Source organism: Grammomys surdaster, unplaced genomic scaffold (assembly GCF_004785775.1).
Source record: "Grammomys surdaster isolate TR1022 unplaced genomic scaffold, NIH_TR_1.0 1057, whole genome shotgun sequence".
Taxonomy (NCBI): domain Eukaryota; kingdom Metazoa; phylum Chordata; class Mammalia; order Rodentia; family Muridae; genus Grammomys; species Grammomys surdaster.
In genome coordinates, this window is record NW_021605476.1 from 387,596 (window position 1) to 413,050 (window position 25,455).

At 39.0% G+C, this 25,455-nt stretch overlaps 1 protein-coding gene across 5 annotated transcripts in view; it reads left to right on the forward strand.

Annotated features, from left to right (window-relative positions):
• Dmxl2 (Dmx like 2) overlaps window positions 1-25,455 on the forward strand; it is a 129,592-nt gene that overhangs the window by 37,190 nt on the left and 66,947 nt on the right. For all 5 annotated transcript variants that reach the window (XM_028783311.1, XM_028783313.1, XM_028783312.1 and 2 more), the window contains exons 7-13: window positions 1,741-1,919; window positions 3,808-3,991; window positions 7,706-7,880; window positions 13,522-13,761; window positions 14,319-14,590; window positions 15,565-16,261; window positions 17,125-17,246. In XM_028783311.1, the coding sequence (XP_028639144.1) occupies window positions 1,741-1,919; window positions 3,808-3,991; window positions 7,706-7,880; window positions 13,522-13,761; window positions 14,319-14,590; window positions 15,565-16,261; window positions 17,125-17,246 (1,869 nt within the window). The remainder of the gene's footprint in view (window positions 1-1,740; window positions 1,920-3,807; window positions 3,992-7,705; window positions 7,881-13,521; window positions 13,762-14,318; window positions 14,591-15,564; window positions 16,262-17,124; window positions 17,247-25,455) is intronic.

Genomic DNA, 25,455 nt, shown 5'->3' on the forward strand with positions numbered 1-25,455 from the left:
TGGTGGTGGTATGTGTGTGTGCAAGAACGAGGTCTACATCTGGTCTATTTCACTCTCCACTGTGTTTACTTGTTTATTTATTATATTTTAAGACAGGGCCTCTTACTTAACCTGAACTCACATAAAAAGATGGACCTGGCTGCATAAGCCTGTGATTCTAGCATTCTGAGGGAGAGATAGGTGGGTCCCAAGAGCTTGTTGGCCAGCCGTACCAGCCAAAATGGTGAGCGCCTCATTTAATGAGAGACTGCTTCAAGGCAGTAAAGACAGAATGATGAAGGAAAACACCTGAAGTCCTCTGGGGTCCTCTTCTGCTTCCACTTGTGTATTCATAGATGCATGCAGCTGCATACTTAACATGGATGTTAACGCACACACATTTCACATGGTGAAGTCAGTGCTGTTGTCATACTTTAGAAATAGAAGTGGTTTAATTGGCTCGCTGAATGCTTTCCTTGTAAACCACGTATAGGAAGCATATTATTAACCAAGTACTAACAAATGGTTTTTATAATTTTCTTAATTTATTGTTTTATATTTTTTACATTGTTGGTTACATTTTTTTAGATTTATTTTATTTTATTGTGTATGAGTGTTTGCCTTGAATGTATGTGTGTGTACCATCTGCATGCCTGATACCATAGAGATCAGAAGGTGTTGGATCCCCTGAATCTGGCTTTAACAGATGGTTGTGAACCGCCATGTGCGCTGGAATGGAAGCCAGGTCTTGTGCAAGAGCAACAAGCGCTCTGAGCTGAGCCACCGCTCCAGCTCTTGTCTGTAACGTTTACAGTTACTTAAGTTTTATTTTACATGTATGTAAATATGCCTGTATGCATATGTGTGTGCCAGACCCATGCAGTGCTCAACTAGGGTAAAGAGAGTACCACCAAATACCCAGAACTATCCTTACAGGTAGTTGTGAGCCACCATGTGGGTCCTGAAAACTACAGCTGAGTCAGTCCTCTGGAAGAACAGACAGTATTCTTAACCACCGAGCAGTCTCTCCCAATTGTTTTGTAAAAAAATTTTTTTTTTACATTATTAAAGGGAAAAAAAGGGGAAAAAAAAACCCCACAAACAATAATCTGTGCCACAGACCTATGAAGGCCGGCTTGTTTATTGTCATCTATTTGTCCTTATAGAAAAAGTTTTCTGATTCTTAACTTAGAGCAGGAAATAGTCTGTATTTAAGATGGTTTCACCCTTGCAGATACCTTAAAACGGGAGAACAGTGACTGATAGATAACACGTTGGTTTTTTTTTTGTTTGTTTTTTTGTTTTTTTGTTTTTTTGTTTTTGGTTTTTTCGAGACAGGGTTTCTCTGGGTAGTCCTGGCTATCCTGGAACTCACTCTGTAGACCAGGCTGGCCTCGAACTCAGAAATCCTCCTGTCTCTGCCTCCCAAGTGCTGGGATTAAAGGTGTGCACTGCCACTACCCGGCTAACACATTGTTTTTTTTCCCTTTGTTATATCCAAGGGACTAGTATCTGCTCTCCACTCGTCTGCAGGACTTTCTGTTACATTAGTCTCTGTTTGAAAAATGTCACTATACAGAGAAGGTAGATAATGAATAAATTGCTCATTTATTTCTTTAAAGTAATAAAGTATCATTTTAGGTTTGGTTTTTGTGATATGTCAGTTATATACTGTATTTTAGTGATATATCTTGTTCTAACGCTTACACTACCACATTTTGAATGACAAAATAATTTTATATGGACCTGTATCTTTTGCAGGATGACTGTCTTCTGAAAGTGTGGTACCCTATGACTGGCTGGAAGTCTTCAATCATACCTCAAGATCCCCATGAAGTGAAAAGGAGGCGGGCTTGCACTCAGTTCTCCTTTGTTTACTTGGCACACCCTCGAGCCGTCACAGGATTCTCATGGCGGAAAACTAGCAAGTATATGCCCAGGTTGGGTGCATGTTTCATACAATGTTTCTTTTTTCTTAAGTGTTTATAAAATAATGAAAATGGAATCTTCACTGTACTGATAGGTTGTGACTAACAGAATAGACTGGAGTGAAGCCATCTGAATTCAGCTTCTACGTCTGTCATTAGCCCTGTGAACTTGTGAATAGATTTTTAAAGCTCTCTGTCTCAGTTTTTCTCTTTGTTGAATGAGGGTAGTAATAGTACCATTTCAGAGAGCGGTGACACAGATGTGCTTGTGTGCATGAAATGTATGTATTTAGTACAGGCCACAGCACATACTGCCCAGACCACATTAGCCAGTATTGTGAATAGTAACATTAGTAGTAGAAGATTCTAAAAATGATACTTTTGCTTGTAAATAGGATGTACACGTTGAGGGAGAGTAATGAACCATTACTAATGTACATGGTGGTAAGAACATAATTTACAGTTTATATATGACAGAAATGGCACATGATATGGAGATAACATAGTGAATTTATCTGTCTTGGGAATCCAAATGAAATATTTATTTGATCCATTCAAAATGAGAGACTGAATCCTGAATTCCAAATGCCAGGGACCAAAGTCCTCAGCCTTGCTAAGGGTGCACCTCCTTTTGAATCTTTGTTTTATTCAGTGTCCTCTGTATGTTGTAGTTACAAAGTAATTAGTAGACAGCTTACATTTACTTTGTTTAAGTTATTTATATCTCTTGTAATCATTTGAAAATTACTTTTAAAACTTTTGACAAAGTTAAATTTCATGTGAGCAATTTTAAAAAAAAACTTGCATTTTTTATTTTATATGTATGAGTGTTATGCACGCCTGTGTATTGTATACTTGCAGTGCCCACAGAAGTCAGAAGAGGGCATCAGATCCCTTCGAGTTAGAGGCACATATAGTTGTGAGGCACCAATTGAGGGACTGAGCCTTGGTCTTGTGGAAGAGCAGCAAGTGCCCTTAGCCACCAAACCACCTTTTTAGTCTCAAGACTTATTTCTTTCTGTTTTATATGTATTGTGTTTGCCTGAATGTACATTTGTGCACCACATCTTTGCCTAGTGTTCATAGAAGCCAGCAGAGGGCATTGGATCTCCTGGAACTGAAGTTAGGGATGGTTGTGAGCTGCCATGTGGGTGCTGGGATAGAACCCTAGTCCTCTACAAGAGCAGCAAGTATTCTTTAACCACTGAGTCATCTTTCCAGCCCCATAAGCAATTTAAAAAAGGAAACAGTAATTTTTGGAGGCTAGAGCTTAGTTGGTAGTACACTTGCCTGTGTGCACAATGCTCTGGATCTGACCCACTAACACATAAGCCCCCACATAGATAATACACACACACACACACACACACACACACACAGATTTTTTTGTTATTTTATAAGTAGTTAATGTATTCAGCTGTTTGATATATTACACATTTTTTTACTACCTTTTGATTTATAGTTTGTAATGATATTCTTATGGTTATATTGTGATTCTTTGTATACCTATTTACAACTGTTTGGATTGTCAAGTTGTCAGAAACGATAGAACTACCATAAACTAAATAATTATTTAATGACTTTTTTTATTATGATCATCCTTTAACTTACAACAGTTAGGCTTCTGCTCTTAGTTCATTTAGAAGATACTGATGTTTCTTAGAGCCTGGTTTTAAATAGTACATGTACAGTCAAGTGCAAATTCCTATGGCTATTGTCAAAACTATTTCCCAGTTCTTATGGTATCCCAGGGTGCAATTTTAAGACCTCAGTGAATTACTTTTTTCACACAGTGTTTTATATTAATGCCATCTTAGTACACAAAGAGTCAATGCTAGTAGCATTTAGTTCATGGATGGCACTGATACTTATAGCATTATGTGTTTCTCTTTGCTGCTAGGGGCTCTGTCTGTAATGTCTTATTGACTTCATGTCATGATGGTGTGTGTCGGCTCTGGGCAGAAACATTGTTACCCGAAGACTGCCTTTTGGGTGAGCAGATTTGTGAGACCACTACCTCCAGTGTTGCCAGCAACCTTTCTCCTACTGGAAAACACAAAGACAGAATCCAGCATGCTCTTGAGGTATTATATTATGTAAAGTGGTAAATGGATTTTGCTGGGTATGGTGCACATGAACAACTCGAGATAAGGTTAATAGTGAATACTTAAATTATACTTACGAGATTGTTCCGTGTGCTGTTATGAAGGTAAAGACAGTGATGGTTTTAGTCATATTGTCTAGATAAGTAACATAAATTTGATATTTTCATTTTGCAGGTCAAATATCAAAATCTGTAAGAGTATTTAGCATTTGTCAAATATGTAAAAGTCCTTGAACTTAGTTTTAAATGTTTATTTTATTTTATTTTGTTCCTTAAGACTAAAGATGGTTATTAAGATGTTAGGCAGAGAAGCTCTGGGTGGTAGACCTGGATTTGGTGTTCCCTGCTGGTGATTCTCTACCTGAGAAGCTGAGGCAGCAGGACGTGGGATTTAAGGCCAGTCTGGGCCTTAATATAAGGCTGTCTCAAAACAAAAGAGCAGCAGCACAACAGGAGCAGAAAGCAGTTAGCAAAACATGTGCTAGAGATTGGCCAAGTGGTGCACATCTGTAATTGCAGCACTCAGGAGAAATTCAAGGTCATCCCTAGCTACACAGGGAGTTCAAGGTTGGCCTGGGCTGCAAGAAGCTCTGTCTGAAAACAACACAACTGTGTCAGGTACAAGTAAACTCACGTCATTGCTATGCAGTGACTCTTGCTGAATACTTTGAAAGTGAAATAAGTTTTCCACTTTAAAAATATGTATGAGCAGGCTGGATATATGATCAAGAGCACTTGTTCTTGCGGAAGACCCAGATTAGATTCCCAACATTCACATAGTGACTCACACACACATAACTCTCGTACAGGGGATCTCACTTCTGACCGCTGCACAAGGCAATCACGTGGTATACAGACATACGTATGAGCAAAACACTCATATACATAAGAGAATTAAATATATATGTATTTCCATATGTAGTATGGTATACATACCTATAATTCTAGCACTTGGGAGACAGAAGCAAGATCAAGGAGTTCAAAGTCAGCCTTATCTACGTAGCAAGTTGGAAGCCAGCCTGGGCTACATGAGACTCTGTCTCAAGATAGAAAAAATAGCCTGGCAGTGGTGGCACACGCCTTTAATCCCAGCACTTGGGAGGCAGAGGCAGGCGGATTTCTGAGCTGGAGGTCAGCCTGGTCTACAGAGTGAGTTTTCAGGACAGCCAGGGCTATACGGAGAAACCTTGTATTAAAAAAAAAAAAAAAAAAAAAAAAAAAACCCAATAAAAATCAAAGCAAAATAAGATAGAATTCATTTCTAACATTGTATAAAATGATAAGGAATAAAATGAGACGTAAATCATATTTGAAGTTACTAGATAGTTTATGTAGTAAATATGCATATATGCATATAACTGTTATTATACAAGGAAGACACCCTTATTCTAAATGTACTTATCTACTTATTTTTGTGTGTATCAGTGTTTTGCCTACATGTATGTAAGTGCAGTACATGTATATCTGCTACTCATAGATGTGAGAAGAGGAGGACCTCAGGTCTGTTGGAGTTACATGGTGGTGAGCCACCACGTAGGTACTGGAAATTGAATCTGGATCCTCTGGAAGAAAAGCTAGAGCTCTTAACTTTTGAGTCATCTCTCCAGCCCAAGACAGCCATATTCCAAAACCATGTTAGAAGAGGGGGACAGAAAAGATAATGGATTTTGTATACACGCACACACACACACACACACACACACACACACACACACACATATGTACATATATATAAAATTTTTCTTTAACATATTGTATAAAATGTTTATATATTATAAACATCACTCCTCATTACTAGTTACATTTGTATGTTAATTTACTTAAATAGTTTAATGACTGCATGGTTAAAATGGCTTTGTTTTGTCAAGTAGAAATACTTTGAGTTTTATATTTTAAGGCTGGTGCTCAAGTATGAGTTTTCCGTGAAGCAAGTAAGTTCTAGCGGCTTTTCTCACGCTCCGTGACTGAGCACGAGTCATTCAGTTTTAAAATAGCCAAAACCTCAGGGAATTAAAAGTAAGTCAGAATAGTTCAAGTGATGTTTTTGTTTTTATGTAGAAATTTAATGGGACAAAGTACTGAAAATACTAACTAGATGCTTATTTTTATATATTTGTGTATGTTTTATTTTCAAGCTATGCATAAAATGTCTGGTGACTAAGTCTTTGTCCTCTCTGACATCTGATACATATCTTTTTAGCAAAACATGTATGTCAGTGATCTGACAAGCTTTTGATGACTTATATCAATGTTATTAGTAATGTTTAAATTTGTTTTAAAGAAAAGCCTAAAAAAAGAAAAGAAAAGAAAAAGCTGGGCAGTGGTGGTGCACGCCTTTAGTCCCAGCACCACTTGGGAGTCAGAGGCAGGTAGATTTCTGAGTTCAAGGCCAGCCTGGTCTACAGAGTGAGTTCCAGGACAGCCAGGGCTACACAGAGAAACATTGTCTCAAAAAAAAAAAAAAAAAAAGAAAAAGAAAAGAAAAAAAGAAAAGCCTACTTGCAGATGTGCTATGTAGGGTACAGCTCAGTTTCAGTGCTGCAGGTCAGGGCTCAGAACTTGCCTAGCACACTGCTTTCTGATGCCATTTCCTATGCAACCCTCGCTTCTAGGTTTATGTACTTGTGTATACTTTAAAATAATATTTTCTGTTTCAAGAAGAAAAATGAATAGTATTATGTTTTCCTTGAATGTCAAGTATCTATTAAAAAACGTGTACAGGCAGTTTGGACTAGGCAGTTGAAGAAAGCAGAAGATTCATAGCAGGGAGACACTAGAGAACATACATCGAAGGGATACCTCCGCCTTCTGCAAGCAAAGGAACAACGCTTGGAAAACTAAAAGGAGGGTCAGATACAGTATTTTAGTAGAAAAGCATTGGTAGCTTATTGTTAATTATTGACTACAAGAACAAGGGAAAAGACTGAGAGATTTATAAAGCATGGTATTTGGGGGTAAGGTAAGTTATAGACTAAGAAGGGGGTTGTGATTCGAAGAAGTTATGCTAAGAATGGCCATGACCCTGTGTCCTGAATAATGCATGTGAGTGGGCCTGCTGTAAAGAGTTTTGACCTTATAGCTGCATCTTAATGTAAATCTTACGTGCCAGGGGCCTGGGAGATAGATAATGCAGTGTCAGACTACTGGTCTGAAAGTATAACACCCTGGACGCTGTGCCCAGCAGGTAGTTTGTGAGCATAGGCCACAGCTTCAAGGAGGGCAGTCCTGCCTGTTCTAAGTGGTTCCTACTCCGTTTTATAGTTTGTTTTTCTCTTTATATTGGGAATAATGCATTTTGTTGTTAGGTCAATCTAATTCTCACTGAGTTTTGGGGGGCATTTTTCCTGGAAAGCAGAATCAGGGACTTGATTTTTGTTGTTTCGAGTAGTAAGTCTTATTTCAGTATGGGATACCCCTAAAGCACCCCTCCCCCACAACCTCCCCATGCCACAAAGTTTGAATCTTCTAATCTTAACTGGGAGCTTTTATTCAGTTTATAGAGACCACAAGTAAGTATTTTTGAGCAACTAATTTTTGCCTTAACCTATAATTTAAGAACTGTGGAACATACATTCAAAATTGTTCTACTGTAATCAAGAAAGCTTATCTTAAAATCATCAGTTCTGCCGGAGGCCGGTCTTAAAATTCTGAGTAATGGAAAGACTTCTCTGGTTGGCATACTTTTCTATTTTAGACAATACACCATTTGAAGAATTTAAGGAAAGGACAAAGGAGATCTTCTGTTCTTGTAACTCACGCTGAACTGATGCCTGACAAGACGGCAACCCACGAGGTTCACAGACACATTTCTCACCATGCCAACGCGCTGTGCCACTTTCACATCGCAGCAAGCATCAACCCATCCACAGGTACCATGTAGTATAAATGTGCTGAAGTAAGGCAAGCAAATTGAAAAACAATGTTACTTTTATAACCTGGTTTTTATTTTATGTCACCCTTTAAAATACTTCTTAGAGTGAGAATATAATACAAGGTAATCCTTCTTCAGTTGGGTCTCTGTGATTTTTAGGGTATAATTTCTATAAGTATATTTGAGCATTTTTGTCTAGAATACAACAAAGGTTCCAAGTAAACCAGAGCTGTACTTGAGCCTGGACATACAAATGGTATTAGCTTGGGTATTTAGCATATTCTTTCCAGAGTTTAACTGTTTTTTGTATCCTTAGCTAAGTAGTTTATATCTTGGCATAGCTTATTTTCTATCTATGCAGACTTTCTTGGCCTATCCTTAGCTAGAAAAATATTTCTCTCTTAGCCTTGGTATTTTCTTCTAGCTTGTCTTCTTATCTGGCTAAGAATGAACAGAAACAGGTTTTATGTTGGCAAAGCATGTTTGAGAGCTTCTCTTTAAGGGCATTGTGGTTTTTTTTGTTCTAAAAATATATAGAAACACTATAAATTTCTTGCTGCATTGATGATAGAACTGTATTTATAGAAATCCAGTCCTACTTTATCAATTGGAGGTCTGTTGCTTAAGGGTGAAAAGAGTTTCTTTTCTTTTTTGTTTTTTTGAGACAGGGTTTCTCTGTGTAGCCCTGGCTTGTTCTGGGACTCACTCTGTAGACCACGCTGGCCTTGAACTCGGAAATCCACCGCCTCCGCCTCCCAAGTGCTGGGATTAAAGGCGTGCGCCACCACTGCCCAGCAAGAGTTTCATTTTTAAATGCTTGTTCATATAATGATGATACTTGCTGAATACAATTCCTAGAATCTGATCTTTAAAACAGTGGTTACAGATGTGTGCTATCCAATGACCTTGAAATATGACTGTTCTAATGAAGCTTGCTGTACTGTACGCACAGGATTTCCTATGATAGTATAAAATAGAATGAAAAATTTTTTGCTAATAGTTTTATTTCTATTGATTACTTGTTGAAATTACATTTTTCATATTTTTAGAAGAAACAAAATATATCACTAAGCTAAGTTTATCTATTTTTTAGACATACATAGTTACTACTAATATTATTAGTAGTAAATATAAAAAATATTTATGTGAAAATTTTTTTGTGCAACGTATTCTGATCATTGTTTTCCCTTCTCATTTCCTAGATCTGTCCCACCTCCCCATTCTCTTAACTTGATGCCTTCTTTTTTTCTCTCTTTAGAAAACAAACAGGCAAATAATAAAAAAGGGAATAAAAAAAATACAAGAAGCATATGTGTATTTGTGCACACACATGCGTACACACAAACTCAAACTCAAAATCAGATACCATAATATACTGGCAAAAGATTGGTAAGGTAAAAAAAATGCCCAAACAGAGCAACATGAGACAAAAAAAAATACCACAGAGTTTGTTTTGTGTTTGCCTTCTACTGCTGGGCATGGGGTCTGTCCTTAAGTGTGCAAGGGAGATCTGGGAGAAGATTCTGATATCTTCTTCAATGTCTTAAAGTTTTTCTTAACAGGTCTTTGCTTGGTTACTGTTATCTGGTTATTGTGAAAGATATTGTTTCCCTGATTTCTTTCTCAGTGTGTCATTTGTATATCGGAGGGCTACTGATTTTTGTGTGTTAATTTTGTTTCCTGCTACTTGTTAAAAGTGTATCATTTGTAGAAGTTTCCTGGTAGAGTTTTTAAGGTCTTTCATTTCATGTATAAAATTATTATCTATTAATCTGTAAATTATTATCATCTGTACTTTGAACTCTTCCTTTCTAAATTCTACCCCTTGATCTCCTTCAGTTGTCTTACTGCTCTAGCTGAGACTTTACATACCATCTTGAATAGGTATGGAGAGAGTGGACATTCTTGTCTTTTCCAGATTTTCATGGAAATCAATTTAGGCTGTGGGCTTGTTGAGATATGTACATTGCTTGTATTGCTAGTCTCTCCAGGAGGGATGTTGGATTTTGTCAAAGGCCTGTTCTGAATCTTGTGAGGTGATCATGTGGTTTTTGTCTTCTAGTGTGTTTATGTGGTGGTTTATGTTTGTTGGTTAACATTTATTGAACCATCCCTGCATCTCTGGGATGAAGCCTTCTAGTTTTAGAGTCTCCATTGAGAAATTGGGTGTTACTCTGATGGCTCTTCCTTGATATGTTATTCCGTTCTTTTTCTCCCTTGTAGCTTTTTTTATTCTTTGTTCCCTACTTTCATTGTTGATTATTTTGTATTGTGGGGAATTTTCCATCTGCTTGGTGTTCTGTATGCTTTGTGGGCCTCCGACTTTAGGGAAAATTTCTTAAGTTATTTTGTTAAAATACTTTCTTTACCTTAGAGCTGGGGTTCTCTATTCCTAGTGTTATAAATTTGTTCTTCTCATAGTGTCCCAGATTTCTTGGATGCCTGTGCCTGGGTTGTGTTAGCTTAACATATCTTTGCCTGGGATTTCCATTTCTCCTACATTATGTTCAGTGCCTAAAACTCTCTATGAATCTTCTGCTCTGTTGGTAAGGCTACCTCTCAAGTTTTTGTTGGACTTCCTAAAATGTTCATTTCTCAGGTGGGTTTTCTTTAGTGGTTTCTGGTCTTAAACTGTTTTCATTATTTCATTTTACTGTTAGTATTTTCTCAGACTTCATTAAGGGACTCACTCTTATCCCCTTTAAGGTCCTTATTATGTCCTAACATATTCATAATTGGTATTTTGATAGTCTGTTCTTCAGCTATATTACATTTCTCAGGACCTTCTGTAATTCAGGATTCCTGGGTTCTGGTGGAGGGATATGGTCTTGGCTGTTAATGTTTGTATTTTTGTGGTGGTGCTTAGGTATCTGGAGTTAAGATGATTGAGGTAGTTCTAGGTCCTGGTATCTGGTCCTGTCTTTGTTGAGTTGGGCTTCCATGCTTTGGTGTCTGTTGACCTCTCTGGATCTTAGAAAAGTATGGTAGCTGTGTTGCCTGGTAGAGAGTGCTTCTGTAGGTTGGTGGGCGGCAGAGAGGAATAGAGTTGGGCTAGGTGAGGAGACCGAGAAGAGCTTCAGGAAGGAGCTGAGGTGGAGCCACACCAAGGTGCCAGGTCACAGAGAGTTGGAGGTGTGGCAGGAAGAGGAGATCCCGCAAGTAGGTTACTCTATGGCAAAGAATCACTGGAGAGACAGGAATAAAAGGGCTAAGGGGACCCTGAGTCTGAAACAAGAGTTGGAGGTGAGGTGGGAGGAGGGGCACATTTAAGCAGGTTGTTTGTTGCCAGGTTGGCGGTGGTACGGAGGGGTTGTATTAGAGAACAAGGAAGGAGAATAAGAATCACCTACCCGAGTCCATGTCAGATATGGCTGCTGTGTGGTGGAGTTCAGGTAGAAAGCATTTCTAGGCATTGGTGCTTGACATAAAGGAATGGAAGGCGAGAGTTGAGAGTCCACAGAAAGGGGCACGGTTCAGCATAAATGTTTAAACTGTCCTTTATGCCTGCATTTGTTGTTCTCACTATTTTTCTCTTTGATAATGCTACAATGTTTGTTATTTTACTTATATTATCCTTTTGATCTTTTTGCTCCCACCCTGAGTTTTTGAGGCAAGATGTACCCCAAGTTGGTCTTGACTCTAATTATCAGCCTTTGGGGTTCTAGCCACATAGATAAGTGGATATCACTATGTTTAGTTCGGTCTTAAACCTTTATCATATTCTAAGAATGTCCTGTAACTTATTCTAACTTACTTTTTAAAATGTTGGTGGTTTTAGATTTCTTTACAAAAATTTTAACCTTTCAAAAGAAGCTTTTCTTGAGTTGCTGAGTATGATAAAGATATAACTTTAAAAAAAATGATAGTCCACAATAAATTCCATCTACTTTAGAAGCTTGACTGTTACCTGTGTAGACTCTTGAAAATCAGATGGGTATGGGATCACACATTGCTTTATTGTGGATAAATGTAGAGATCATATGTTTTTGTAGCTATTAGGCCTTGCCTTCCAGCCTTATTTCGTTTTCTTTTTGAAACGGGATCCCACTATATAGCCCTGGCTGTCCTGGAGCTCACTATGTAGACTAAGCTGGCCTAAAACCCACAGAGATCTGCTAGGATTAAAGGCATGTGCTACATGCCGTACCCACCTACATACTATTCTGAATAGAATTTTTAAGTCATTTGGCTTGATGCATTATAGATACTCTTGTAAATATAATTTATAGATTGACCAAATTAATTGTTAAACACAAATGCTTTTGTACTATTGATTTTTTTCCTCTTATTTTTTTCAGGAAAACATTTGAATCTGTGATATAACCAAAAGACAATTAGTTGATTTCTTTTATTATTTTATATGTAGAAATATTTTTGCCTATATTTATGTGTATTCACCACAGACATGCTTGTTGTTCAAGGAGATCAGAAGAGGACATTTGATTCCCTGGGCCTGGAGTTACAGATGGTTGTGAGCCATCATGTGGGTGCTAGGAATCAATCTAGGCTTCTTCAAGAGCAACAAATACTCTTATCACTGAGCCAACTGAATTTTCTGACAAATGTCATACTGTTTATATAAATTCACCATATATTAATATCTAGACATAGTTTCATTTATATCTTCGACCTATATGTGTTTGCATATTATGTGTCTTTTTTTCTTTCTGTTGTATGTGTGGGTGTGTGCACATGCATGCATGTGTGTGTCCATACAAAGGTTCATAGTTGAACCTGGGAGTCTTTCTTAATCACTCTCCATTGTATTTATTGAGGCAGGATTTCTCAAGTGAACCCAGAGCTCACCAATCTAGCTAGTCTGACTAGGTAGCTTCTGGAATCCTGTTTCAGCCTTCTGATTGCTGGAATTTCAGATGTGCCATGGTGCCCACCTAGCATTAACATGGACTCTGGGCATCTGAACTCTGGTTCTCATTTTGGCTTGGTAAGCACTGTTATCACTGAGCCAGTTCCCTGGTCCTTTCCTTCATCCTTGTGTTTTTCCCTCTCATCTTATAGGAAAGTTTTAGATATTCAGCAAAATTACACTTTCATAGCTGTCATGTAGATTTAACGATTCACATTCATTTGTAAGTGTGTGTGTGTGTGTATGTGCATGCACATGTGATCATGTGTGCATGTGTGGGAGTCTTTTCCTTAATCTTTTCAAAGTGATGGGCACATATCATGGAATTTTACCCTTAGGAACTTGGAGTATTTCCTTACGAGTAAGGAAAGTCGCTCCCATAGCATCATTGTCAGTGTCTAGGAACTGGTTAAGGCAGTCCACACAGTTTAACATCCAGTTCATGTTTAAACTTCTTCACTTACCTCTTATAGCTGTGTTCACCCACCCCCTTTCCTCAAAACCAAGACTCAATAAGGTCGAGGTGTTGTTATATTTGGTTTTGAAATTAGTACTATAATTTAATTTCATGTAAGAGTATGTCATTAGTTCTTAATATTAATGTTCACCATTAAATTCAGTTAAAGTTGTTACAAATCCTGGTAGAATCATGCTGACACTTTTTTTAGCACCTTCTCTGAGTAAATATATGACAAATCATGATGAACACTTGTCATATCTTTAAAGAAATTGGAGTACCATATTGAAAGTTTAATCTTTTTTGTTTCTACAGATATTCCAAATGTCCTGGTTGGCACTGCATTTAATATTGATGATATCAATGGAGGATTTGTAGTTCATTGGTTAAACAACAAGGAATTTCATTTTACATTATCAACTGAAATATTTATGCACCAATTACGAAAACTTTCTGAAAAACAATTAGATGATGAAAGTGATGGTGCAGACAGAGAAGATGAGGGGCGCTCACAGGAGGAGAGAGAGAGGGGTTTACGGATGAAGCTGGACCACGGTTTGTATTCCTCACAGTGCTTTCCTATACGTACGGGTCACCTCATAGAGCAGGCACCGTGCGTGTTCCTGCGCCCATCACCTAACTCTAGCTGATGGTGTGCTTTGCTTGTGATGTGGACTCATGCATGCTAGGCAAGATTTCCGTGACTGAGCTATCCCTGCAGCCCTTTTCATTTTATTTTGAGATATAACGTTCCTGACTGGCCAGACTGGCCTTGAGCTTGAATTCCTCCTGCCTGAGTCTCCTAAATAAATAGGATTACAAACTTGTGAGTGCATGCCAGCCAGACTCTCTCTGTATATATATCTTATTATAGTACCTTGAATAATGTCGTACTTTGGAAGCCATGTTCTTTTTTGGGAAATATGTTTTGATAATTTTAATAATAAAAATATGGTGTAGTTTTTATTTATCTAAAAATAATAAGATAATAATTTCAATTTGGACAAGAAATACTTTTGCTGACCATAAATTATAAAGGTAATTTTTAGTTTTTAAATGAATTTTGTAGTATTATGTAGTATATATTCTGATAAATATATTTTCTGATTTAGAATTATCCCTGGATAGAGAATCTGAGGCAGGTACAGGATCCTCAGAACATGAAGATGGAGAACGAGAGGGAAGTCCTAGAACCCATGCACGACCTAGCATCTCAATGCCACTGCCTACAGTGCTGCTGGATCGGAAGATTGAAATGCTGCTGACAGAGTGGAATAAAAACCCAGACATGTTATTCACGATACACCCTGTAGACGGGACTTTCCTAGTGTGGCATGTAAAGTATTTGGATGAATATAACCCTGGAATATTTAGACAAGTTCAGGTATATGTCCCTCATGAAAACGGTTATAGTTTTAAAGTAACAAGATGCTATATAGACTTCACAGATTTTCAAAATTATTAAACAATTTAGCTTTTATAAGCAACTAAGAAAAAACATATTCTTGTTTTCAAAGGGGTCAGTACCACACATTTTGCACAATTAGTTAATTCAAAGAAATGTTTTTTCTCTTTTAAAAACACTGAGTATTGGGCTGGAGAGATGGCTCAGAGGTTAAGAGCACTGACTGCTCTTCCAGAGGTCCTGAGTTCAATTCCCAGCAACCACATGGTGGCTCAGAACCATATGCCATGGGATCTGATGTCCTCCTCTGGTGTGTCTGAAGACAGTGACAGTATACTCATATACATGAAATAAATAAATAAATAAATAAATCTTTTTAAAAAACACTGAGTATTTAAATGACTACTCATGCTTTCTGAGAATTATAATATTTTTAGTGCAAACTAAGGGAACTGTTTTGAAAATAGGATGTATTCTTTTTTTCAGTTTTTTTTCCTCCTCTTCCCCCACCTCCTCCTTTTTAAGGGACAGGGTCTTATGTAGCCAAGCTGGTCTTCAGCTAGTCGTATTGCCAGGGATGCCTTCGGTTCCTGGTCTCCTTCCTCCCAAGTGCTGACATTGCAGGTGCATGCTCATCTTCAGTTTCAGAAGTCACATCAAGCCGCTTTCTTGTGGTCTCATTCTTAGCTTTATTATAAGTGAGGTACACAATTACAGTTATTTTGGTGTTAGCTATAAGCAACGTATTTGAAACTTTATCATTCATCTTGTATTAGGATATTACTAATGATCTATTATATAAATCAAAGAGTTAAACTATACAGAGGTTAAACATGATTTTTTTTTTCCTAGGGGGCTAGGATTTGGAAGTTTGAAAATAGAAGTGTGTTTGGCAAAGTCTTTTTGAAAGAAGGCAAAGTCCTTATAATGAACCATCAATTTGTGTTTTTCAGGTTTCTTTTTCCTCTCGGATTCCTGTTGCATTTCCCTCTGGGGATGCCAACTCTCTTAGTAAAAACATCATGATGTATGCTTGTGTAAATGCTACAAAAGATTCATACAATACCCCATCACAGCAAGAGGTGATGTCTGTAGATAATCCTCACGGATCACAGCCACACTCTACATCACACAGCATTGATATGAACATTTTAGCACCTACGGTAATGATGGTCTCTAAACACATAGATGGGTCTTTGAATCAGTGGGCAGTCACATTTGCTGATAAGTCAGCCTTTACCACTGTTCTGACCGTATCCCACAAGTTCAGATACTGTGGTCACCGATTCCACCTCAATGATCTGGCTTGCCATTCCGTTTTACCTCTGTTGCTGACATCTTCCCATCATAATGCTCTGTTGACTCCTGAGTCAGACTGTCAGCGGGACTCGGACAGTAAATTAAATAGATTAATAGATCCTGTAAAACACACAAAAGGTTCATCAAAACAGCCTCTTAGAAATGCAGCAACCCGTACATTTCATGACCCAAATGCAATCTACAGTGAACTTATTCTGTGGCGTGTAGACCCCATTGGACCTTTGTCATATACTGGAGGAGTGTCAGAATTGGCTCGAATTAACTCTTTACATACCTCAGCCTTCTCTAATGTGGCATGGCTTCCAACTCTTATTCCTAGTTATTGTCTTGGTAAGTATTTATTTAATTGTAAAATGAATAAAAGCTTTTATTTGTTTTAGTTTTTTAAGACAGTGTTTCTCTGTATAGCCCTGGCTGTCTTAGAACTCTCTGTAGACCAGGCTGGCCTTGAACTCAGTGATCTGCCTGCCTCTGCCTCCCAGGTGTTGGAATTAAAGGCATGTGCCACCACCACTCACTGAATAAAAATTTTAAAATGTTTACTTTTTATGAACAAAATCTTTTTTCTTCTTTATTTTTCTTTTGAGTCATCGTATCTTGCAATATGCTACATAGACCATGCTGGCCTCAGACATTGAGATCCTGCTGCCTCCCATGTGCCGATACTACCATCATGTTTGCTCACAAAATGATTTATATTTACCATAGTTAAGCTCCTTTAAAAAATATTTTTATTTTATGTGTGTAAATCTTTTGCCCACATAAATGTCTGCACCAAATGCCTGCTTGGTGCCATCAACGTCAGAAGAGGATGTCAGAGTTTGGGGACTGAGTTACACATAGTTGTGAGCCACCATGCAGGTGCTGGAGATCAAACCAAGGTCCCCTAAGAACAGTTAGTGCTTCTGACTGCTGAGCTATCTCTCCAGCTCTTAGGTATTTTTTTTAATAGGTTGTCAGAATGTTTGTACATGCTTATTTTTAGAATTTTAAAGTTTTTATAGTTTTTCTACTGAGTTTTTGTTAATAAGTTTATATATTTTTGTTAATAAGTTTATTGTATTCATTTAAGTCTGATTAAGGATGATAGTTACACCTAGAAAGAAAGATGTAATTAGTTGTTTCTTATATTTTAGTCAATAATAAAAATAAATTATATGCTGTAACCCCAAGACTTTATTTTCTTTTTCCAGGCACATATTGCAATTCTGCAAGTGCTTGCTTTGTTGCATCTGATGGCAAAAATCTAAGACTCTATCAAGCTGTGGTTGATGCAAGAAAATTATTAGATGAACTATCAGACCCAGAAGCCTCAGTAAGAATTTTCAAATCAGTTTCTAATCTAATAAATTCCCTTTTTAACTTCACCTAAGACCATGGTTTGTTAGTTGTTGTTTGGGGAATGAGAATGTATTTGTGTAGGACAGACAATAAGACACACACACACACACAAATTTATTTCTTGTGTTTTAAGGTATACAGATTAAAACTTAAATGCTACACCTCAATACATTTAATATACAAACAAATATCTTGTCATTTCCCTAAATTACTGATTTTCTAGTTTGATTTTTTTAAAAAGATTTTTAAAAACAAAGTTTTTTAAAAAAATGCATATTTATGGGTATTTGTATGTTTTGGTGTGTATATGCCATGTGTGTTCAGGTGTCCACAGATGGTGTTGTTAGGTCCTTTGGAGCTGAAGTTACAGACAGTTCTGAGCATCCAATATGGGTGCTGAGAACCAAAATTGGGCCCTCTGGAAGAGCAGCAAGTCCTCTTTAAGTGCTGAGTCCCTTCTCCATTCCTAGTTTGAGTATCTAAATATTGCTTTTAAGGCATCTTTACCTAATGGTTTATAGTAGAAAATTAGAATATTTCTAAGCCTAACTTATTTAAAAATACTCTGTGGCTAGAATATATTATCTATATATTTCATATATAGATAAAGTAGTAGCCCCTCATTCTAGTAGTTATGTATGAGACTAGAAGTCATGTATTTTACTCAATATTTGGATTTGAACATTGACTTTTCCATTTACTGATAAAGACATATCTCTTTATAAAATGCCTGTTCTAAAATGTTTCCAGTATTGAATACCAAATATTAGGCTGAGAAGACAGCTCAGTGAGTAAAAGCATTAGCCCTGTAATAAGCCTGACAGCCTGACTTAGAGTCCCAGATGTCATGAAAAGCTCAGTCTATAATCCTAGCATGTCTGTGCTGGGATAGGAGACAGGAGAACTAGCTAGAAGCTTGTTTAGGCAGCGCAGTAACAGAAACAAGAGACCTTGCTTCAAAAGCAAAGTGGGAGAGAACTGACTGCTCCCAGCCTGTCCTGACCTCTTCATATGCACTGTAGTGTGCTACTGGACCCTCCCCCAAGGAATCAGTGAGTAGTAACAGAAGTTGGAGCACCAGGTGAGTGCCTTCTGAGTGTCTTGTACCTCTTGATGTGTAGAGGACACAGAACATAGTTAGTGTTTACCTTTAAGACAATTTTAATTTAATTGAAAAAGAAATTATTAATAGCTAGGTGTGATGGCACACGCTTGTAATTCTAGCGCTCGTACAGTTAGAAGCTGGAGGATCAGGAAATTTGAGGTTATCGTTGGTTACATAATCAGTTCTGGGGCATACGGAGCCACATGGGACTCTGTCTCAGAACACGAGAGAAAGTATTAGTAAAAGATTATGGTGTAAGGCAAGGGGAGGTATTCAGGTGCTATTCAGTTGGTTGCTAACACTTGTTCTAGACACGGTGGGAAAGCATTTTGGGTTCTTGGTGTAGAGAAAGTCTCAGCTCTGCTATATAATACTCTAAATTCATCTGCTTTTTTTCCTGATAGTGGAAGCTAAATGAGGTCTGACCTGGTTACTATTTGGATGGGACAGAGTCTGCAAACTTAGCATCGTAGAGTTGGAGTTGGAGTTGGACAGTGCATTAGAGATGAGCTACCATACCCAGCCATTTGACGTTTTAGTCCAGTCTGTCTTACGCTGTCATCTGTTGTCTGACCACCAGAGGGAACTGATTCTGATGCACATCATGCTGTCTTTGGATTAATGTTGCTATTAAGTTGAAATTCAATATGTTTTCACAAATTGTCTTGGCTAGTCATAGTTCTTCTTAGAGCAAGCACAGAGAGTGCCATAGATAAAGATAATCCAGGTTGCAAACCTTGGCTTTCTCTCCCCTTAGGAAAAATTTGTTTCATTTCTGGCCACAAGTTTTTCTTCTGTGTATTTGGGTGTGTGTGTGCGTGTGCCATTGACTTGTGTACAGCGGCCAGAAGAAGGCATCAGTTGTCGTCCTCTGTCACTGTCTACTCTCTTTCCTGAGGTAGGAGCTTTGACTGAACCTGGAGTTAGGCTGGTGGCCGACACTGCAGCAGTCCTGCTTCTGTTGTCCCATTACTGATGCACTGCTTCCACACCCAGCATTACACAGGACTGGGATTCCAACTCAGGCTCTCGGGCTCTGCAGCAACACACGTACACACTTACACACTAGAGCATGTCTTCAGCCTGTAACAGTTCCTCCCTCCCTCCCCCCCTCCCTGCTTGCTTTTTGTTTTTGAGATGGGTTTTCTCTGTGTATCTCTGGCTATCCTGGACCTTGCTCTGTAGACCAGGCTGGCCATGAGCTCACAGAGATCCACCTACCTCTGACTCTTAAGTGCTAGGACTAAAGGTGTGCACCATCACCACCTGGCTAGCCTAACAGTTTCTTAATTGTTTTACGTTTGCCTTGGCTAACCTAAGCATTGTAGGCTGTAAGGGATAGAGTTGTGCTACAGCCTCTTTCATTAGTCACTGCTATGTCTGTCACTCTCCACACTCTCTGCAGGTCATTGATTCACGTTTGCTTGACCATCAGTTAAATGCCCCAAGGTCTTTGTGAGTAAATCAGATCTACTCCATTATAACTTGTACATTTGAGTTTGGGACTCACTCAAATGTAGATATATTTTCCTATTGTAGTAATAACCCAACCTTTTACTGTCTTTTTGAATCTAGACTCTTACATTCGATGTATTTGATACTGCTTTGTACTTAACGCTAATTGTATGTTTGACTGTCAATTAAAGATGCTAAGCAGAAGATGTCTGAGTAGAGTCTAGCAGTATACCTTTAAACTCTTTAATAGTTCTATTGTCCGGAGTAATTCCAGGGTGTCCCAAAAGTTTCTCTGGAGGAGCTTGTTGTATGTTGTGCTAAAATAAAATACACTCACTCTACCTACCAAATCTTCTACGTAAAAAGAAGGAAGTTAAATGTATACAAATGATACTATTTTGAGACAGGGTCTTGGTGTGCAGTCCAGGCTGTTCCCATACTATCTGTCTTCTACTTCCTGAGTACTAGGATTATAGGTGCGGACTACCACACTTTACTTCTTTCACACCATTTGATACCAAAACATAAATTATACTACATAGAAAGAAAGTTTCTTAATTTGGTTTCTCTAAGCATGGTATTTCCTTTTTAAAAATTTAATGATAACAGGGATTGAACTTAGGACTTTGTTACATGGTAGGCAGACACACTTCCACGGAGCTTTCTCCTAGCCTTTTCTTTTGAGATAATCTCACTAAATTGCTCAGGCATGCCTTGAACCTGTTCCTGTCTTCCTTGGCCTCCCATGTGGCTGCCCAGGCAGGTCTTGAACTTTTACTGTCCTGTCTTAGCCTCTTGGGTGGCTGGGACGATAGGCCTTTGCCATCAGCAGCGTGCCTTGTTGTGCCAGGAAGCATTCATGAACCCTGAAAGACCACCAAGAAGCTGACTTGCATGCAGTCACATTAGGGTCTCTATTACAAACTCAAGTTCGGGCTTACTCACTGCCAGCTCAGAGGACAGTGTGATGTAGCAGCCCTGACTCCCCGCAGGACAAGGTTTTATAGAAAATAGAAGTAAGGGAGGGGCGGGGTCCAGTGTGGCAAATACCTAATGAATATTGTCTACTGTAAGCTGTTAGGTGTGTGCTCTGAAGCAAGACCATGTATAATCATAAGGGCTCTGAAAGTACATCTGAAACAAGAAGACTAATCTTTGATTAACTGTTGCTAGGAAGTAGCTAGGGAGTATATCTGGCCGAGGACAAGCTGTGGGTCCTTCCTGGTACTTAGGTGCAGCTTGAGTTCACCTGTGGGCCAAGTTTTCAGGCCTTTTTTTTTTTTTTTTTAAAGATGGAGTCTGGTCCCAAGATGGAGTAGGTTTGGCCTCTTAGCCTTTGTTTTTGAAAACTAGACATGGGTCTGGTTTTAGTTCAGTCACTGTGATGTTTCTCTTGGCTTGCCGAGTTTCAGTCTTGCATTATGGCCTGCATTATTTGACCTTTATTATGAGTCTATTAGCTATTGTTGTTTGTTTGTATTGAGAGTGTTTTTAAAAAAGGCTTTTGTCTTATGAATATTTAAGTGCTATAGTTATTTCTCTAATAAATGGAATGTTGCCCAGTTTATGTGTTGCTGGCTATTGAAACTAGAGCATTGTATACACTAGGCAAACATTTTCTAGACTGGTTCCTCCTGGTTAATTTTCTTGATATTTTCAAGGAGCTATGTTTCATTGACCCTTTTGTTTCTCTCTTTTTTTTCTTTGTTTTTATTTTATTGATTTGTCTGCTTTTATCTTTATTTCCTAACTTTTGCTTGCTTTGGGGTTTCTTTCTTTAAATTTATTCTTCTGTCATATATTTTATCCTGACTGAAGTTTCTCCTCCTTCCTGTAGTCAGTACCCCCTCTCTCCCTGTTCCCTTTCCCCCAGATCCACTTTTCCCCCAGTTCTCTTCAAAACAGGGCGGGCCTCCCAGGGATATCAACCAAACATGGCATATCAAGTTTCAGTAAAACTAGGCACCTCTCTCATATTAAGTCTGGATGAGGCAACTCAGCAGAAGGAAAAGTGTAACTTTAATTTTTTCAAACCTTATTTTTTTTTTTTAAGGTTTTTTGAGACAGGGTTTCTCTGTGGAGCCCTGGCTGTCCTGGAACTCACTCTGTAGACCAGGCTGGCCTCGAACTCAGAAATCCACCTGCCTCTGCCTCCCAAGTGCTGGGATTAAAGGCGTGCGCCACCACCGCCCGGCTCAAACCTTATTTTTAATGATGGTTCTTAAACACTTTTAACCTTCCTTGTAGCCCACCATCCACCAGAGGTAGTGGAAAATAAAGGATATGGGAGGGGGAGAGGAGTGGACCTGTTAGAAAGGTTCTTTGGAGCAACTTTTTCTGTGTTCTCTAGAAATCTGGAAATTGCCAGTTCAGTTCACAGATTAGCAGGCAGCAATAGCTTGATCCCATTTGCAAACACGTCACAGATACATCAACAGTCCAGTTCAGTAGAGTCTAGTTAGCAACCTAGCAGAGACAGGCAGGTCTAGCCTTGGCTCGAGTCAGCAGGAGGGGCCAGAAGAAACACCAGGAGATCTCTACTGAGCGTCCCTCAGGAAAGTGAAGGTCAGTAGAGACTGGAGACCCACAAGCATTACGTAGCTAGCTGTACCAGCAGGCCAAGCTCTGTCCGCGTAGCTCTGTGGTTTCTTATTTATACTCTCCAAACACTGTGTGTCCTCTATGTGCCTCACCTGAACACAGGTCTTGCCTCAGCACATGCACCCAAACAGCCTGAGTCTGCACAAGTTTCAAGAAACTGCAGCACACCACCAGAAGTTTTCTGATGCCTTTCTCTCTATGGTGTCCCAGCAAATGCAGCTCAACTATGCAGTGTAAGGTGGACCAGTACATGTGTGTTGTTAGCAATGAATCCTTCATCATGTGCCCTTTCACCTGCTTGCTTTAGCAGAACATCCTGTCTCCTGTGTCTGCTTCAGTGAAACATTTCTTCATGAGTCAGCCTTAACTTTCACACCAGTTTCCACTTTAACGAAACATTCCTTCATGTGTTTGCCCCAGCAAAACACCATCCAACCAACTTTCCAAAGAACTCTTACATTTTCACTACAGAAAAGGGTCCCAGAAACATGTGAGAGAGTCGGAGACAGCTCCCACTCCTACTGTTACAGGAGTCCCACAAGAACACCAAGCTACACAACTGTAGCATATATGCAGAAGACCTAGGTTGGGTCAGTCTCCGTGAGTCCCTATAAGCCCAGGTTTGTGGATCTGTGGGTTTTCTTGTGGTGTCCTTGACCCCACTGCCTCCTTCAGTCCTTCCTCCTCCTCTTCCACAGGATTCCCCAAGGTCTGCTAATGTTTGGCTCTGGGTCTTTGCATTTGCTCCCATAGGTTGCTGGATGAAGCTTCTAATGACAGTTATGCTATGTTAGAGTATAACAGAGTATCATCAGGATTCATTTCATTGCCTTTTTTCTTTCTTTCCTTTTGCTGGGCATATTTGGTTTTATTCTAGGTCTCTGGGGTATCCAGCCTCTGGTTCCTGGTCAGACATAGCTCCATGGCTCCATCTAGTGGCGTGGGTTTCAAGCTGGACCAGCCATTGCCTGAACACTCCCCAAATTCTGTGCAACTTTACATCAGCACATCTTGTAGTTAGCAGCTTACCTGTGGTTTTCATCTTTAGTCTTCAGGTTTTGTGGCTGGGTTGGTGTTCCAGTCCCTCCACTGGAAGCCTTGCCTACTTACAGAAGACGGCCGGTTCAGGCTCTGGGTCCTCATTATCATTAGTTTCCTAGGTCTTACTTGTCTTGGGTTTTCTTTCTTTATGGAAAGAGGAGCTTAGATTATTAATTTGAAATTTATTTTTGCTGGACAGTGGAGGTGCACGCCTTTAATCCCAGCACTTGGGAGTCAGAGGCAGGTGGATTTCTGAGTTTGAGGCCAGCCTGGTGATTTCCAGGACAGCCAGGGCTACACAGAGAAACCCTGTCTTGGAAAACCAAACAACAACAACAAAAATAAATAAATAAATAAATAAATAAATTTATTTTCTAAATTAAAATTTGTTTTGAGATTTATTTATATTTTATGTGTGTGGATGTTTTGTTTGCTTGTATTTCTGAGTATCATATGCATTCCTGGTAGCTGAGGAGGCCAGAAGAAGGGTATTAGATCCCCTGAAACTGGAGTTACACACAGCTTCTTAGCTGCCATCTGGGTGCTGGCAATTGAACTGAATCCTTTGGAAGAATAGTCATTGGTCTTAACCACTGAGCCATCTGTCCAGAACCCTAAGTTTTTGTTTTTGTTGTAATATATATATATGCAATGTGCACATGTGGGTTTGTGCACAGGTGTGTGTTCATGTGCTCACAAAAGCTGCAACTGTGGACATGTCAGAGAGAGATGGAGATCTCTTCTCTACTGCCCCCACTGGTCAGAGTCTCTTTTCCTGGTAGTTCTTCACTGCTGCAGTAGAGCTGGAAAGGGGCCTTCCTGTGTCTTGCAGGTTTCAGCTGTCTCAGACATGGGAACATTTATTTATCTCCCAAATCTCAGAGGCTTGAGGAAACTGCTCTCTTCAACTAACAGATCCTGTTTTGAGGGATAGTGCATTGAGTTCTTGTGTATCTTTACTGACTGTAAGAGTTCTCTCAGATATTGAGAGGATGTTAACATATCTTAACTGTAATTGGGAGTTTGTGTATTTTTCCTTCGAATTAAAAAAAATTACCTCATATATTCAAAAAATTTGTTTTTCGTTGTTTGTTCCTTTTGGCCACATATATATCTAACTTGAAGTCAAGGGTGTCAAAGGTCAGGCCTTCTCAGGGTTCTGGGAAGATTCCTTCCTTGCTTGTCCTAGCTCCTGGTGGCTCAGGGAAGACTGGCACCAGAAGCTGCTGAAGTCCTTTGAGTGTTTAGAATCTTGAGCCATTTGAGTGTCAGAGCTCCATAATACAAGGATTCTGGGCTTTGTGTTTATTTCTGTCTACACTGAGTGTAACATGTTCTGTAAAATGCCTGCCATTTGTGCTTATCCTTTTTTCTTTTTCATTTGTAAGTTCCTCTAGCTACTTCCTCTACTAATCATAAGTCAGAAGAGCAAGAAGTTGGCATATGCTTTCATATTCCTCAAAGTTAGAGTTTTCGCAGACGTTGGATAAAGGCCAGCTTACCCTCTTCCACCTCCCACCATAGCAGACATTGAAAAGATTTGAGTATTTTTATGTAGATGGAGAGGTAGATCTTGAGGACATTGAAAATATTGGGCAGGGAAGCCAAGTGATCAGTCTGTGTGATGGTTTATAGTTGGGTGTGCACTGGCAATGTGATGGGAGCAAGGAGTGTGCTGAGGTCAGCTCAATACGTTTAGACAGACTCTAGCTAGAGGTGGGGTTCCGTGTAGACCAGGGAAGAAGAACAGACATAGGAGTTGGCTGAATATGGATACGAAGCTATGATCCTGAGGTTTCTAGTGTGATTATGGTTCTGGTATGGCAAGATACTTGGAAGGTATTTATGATTTAAGTTGGAGATACATCAAATGTTGGGGTTGCTGTAATTTTAGGTTTCTAGGTGTGGCTTGGATGATTATTTTATAGATAATTGTAAATAAATTAGCAAGGCCTGTGGGTCATGGTGATGCATGCAGGTT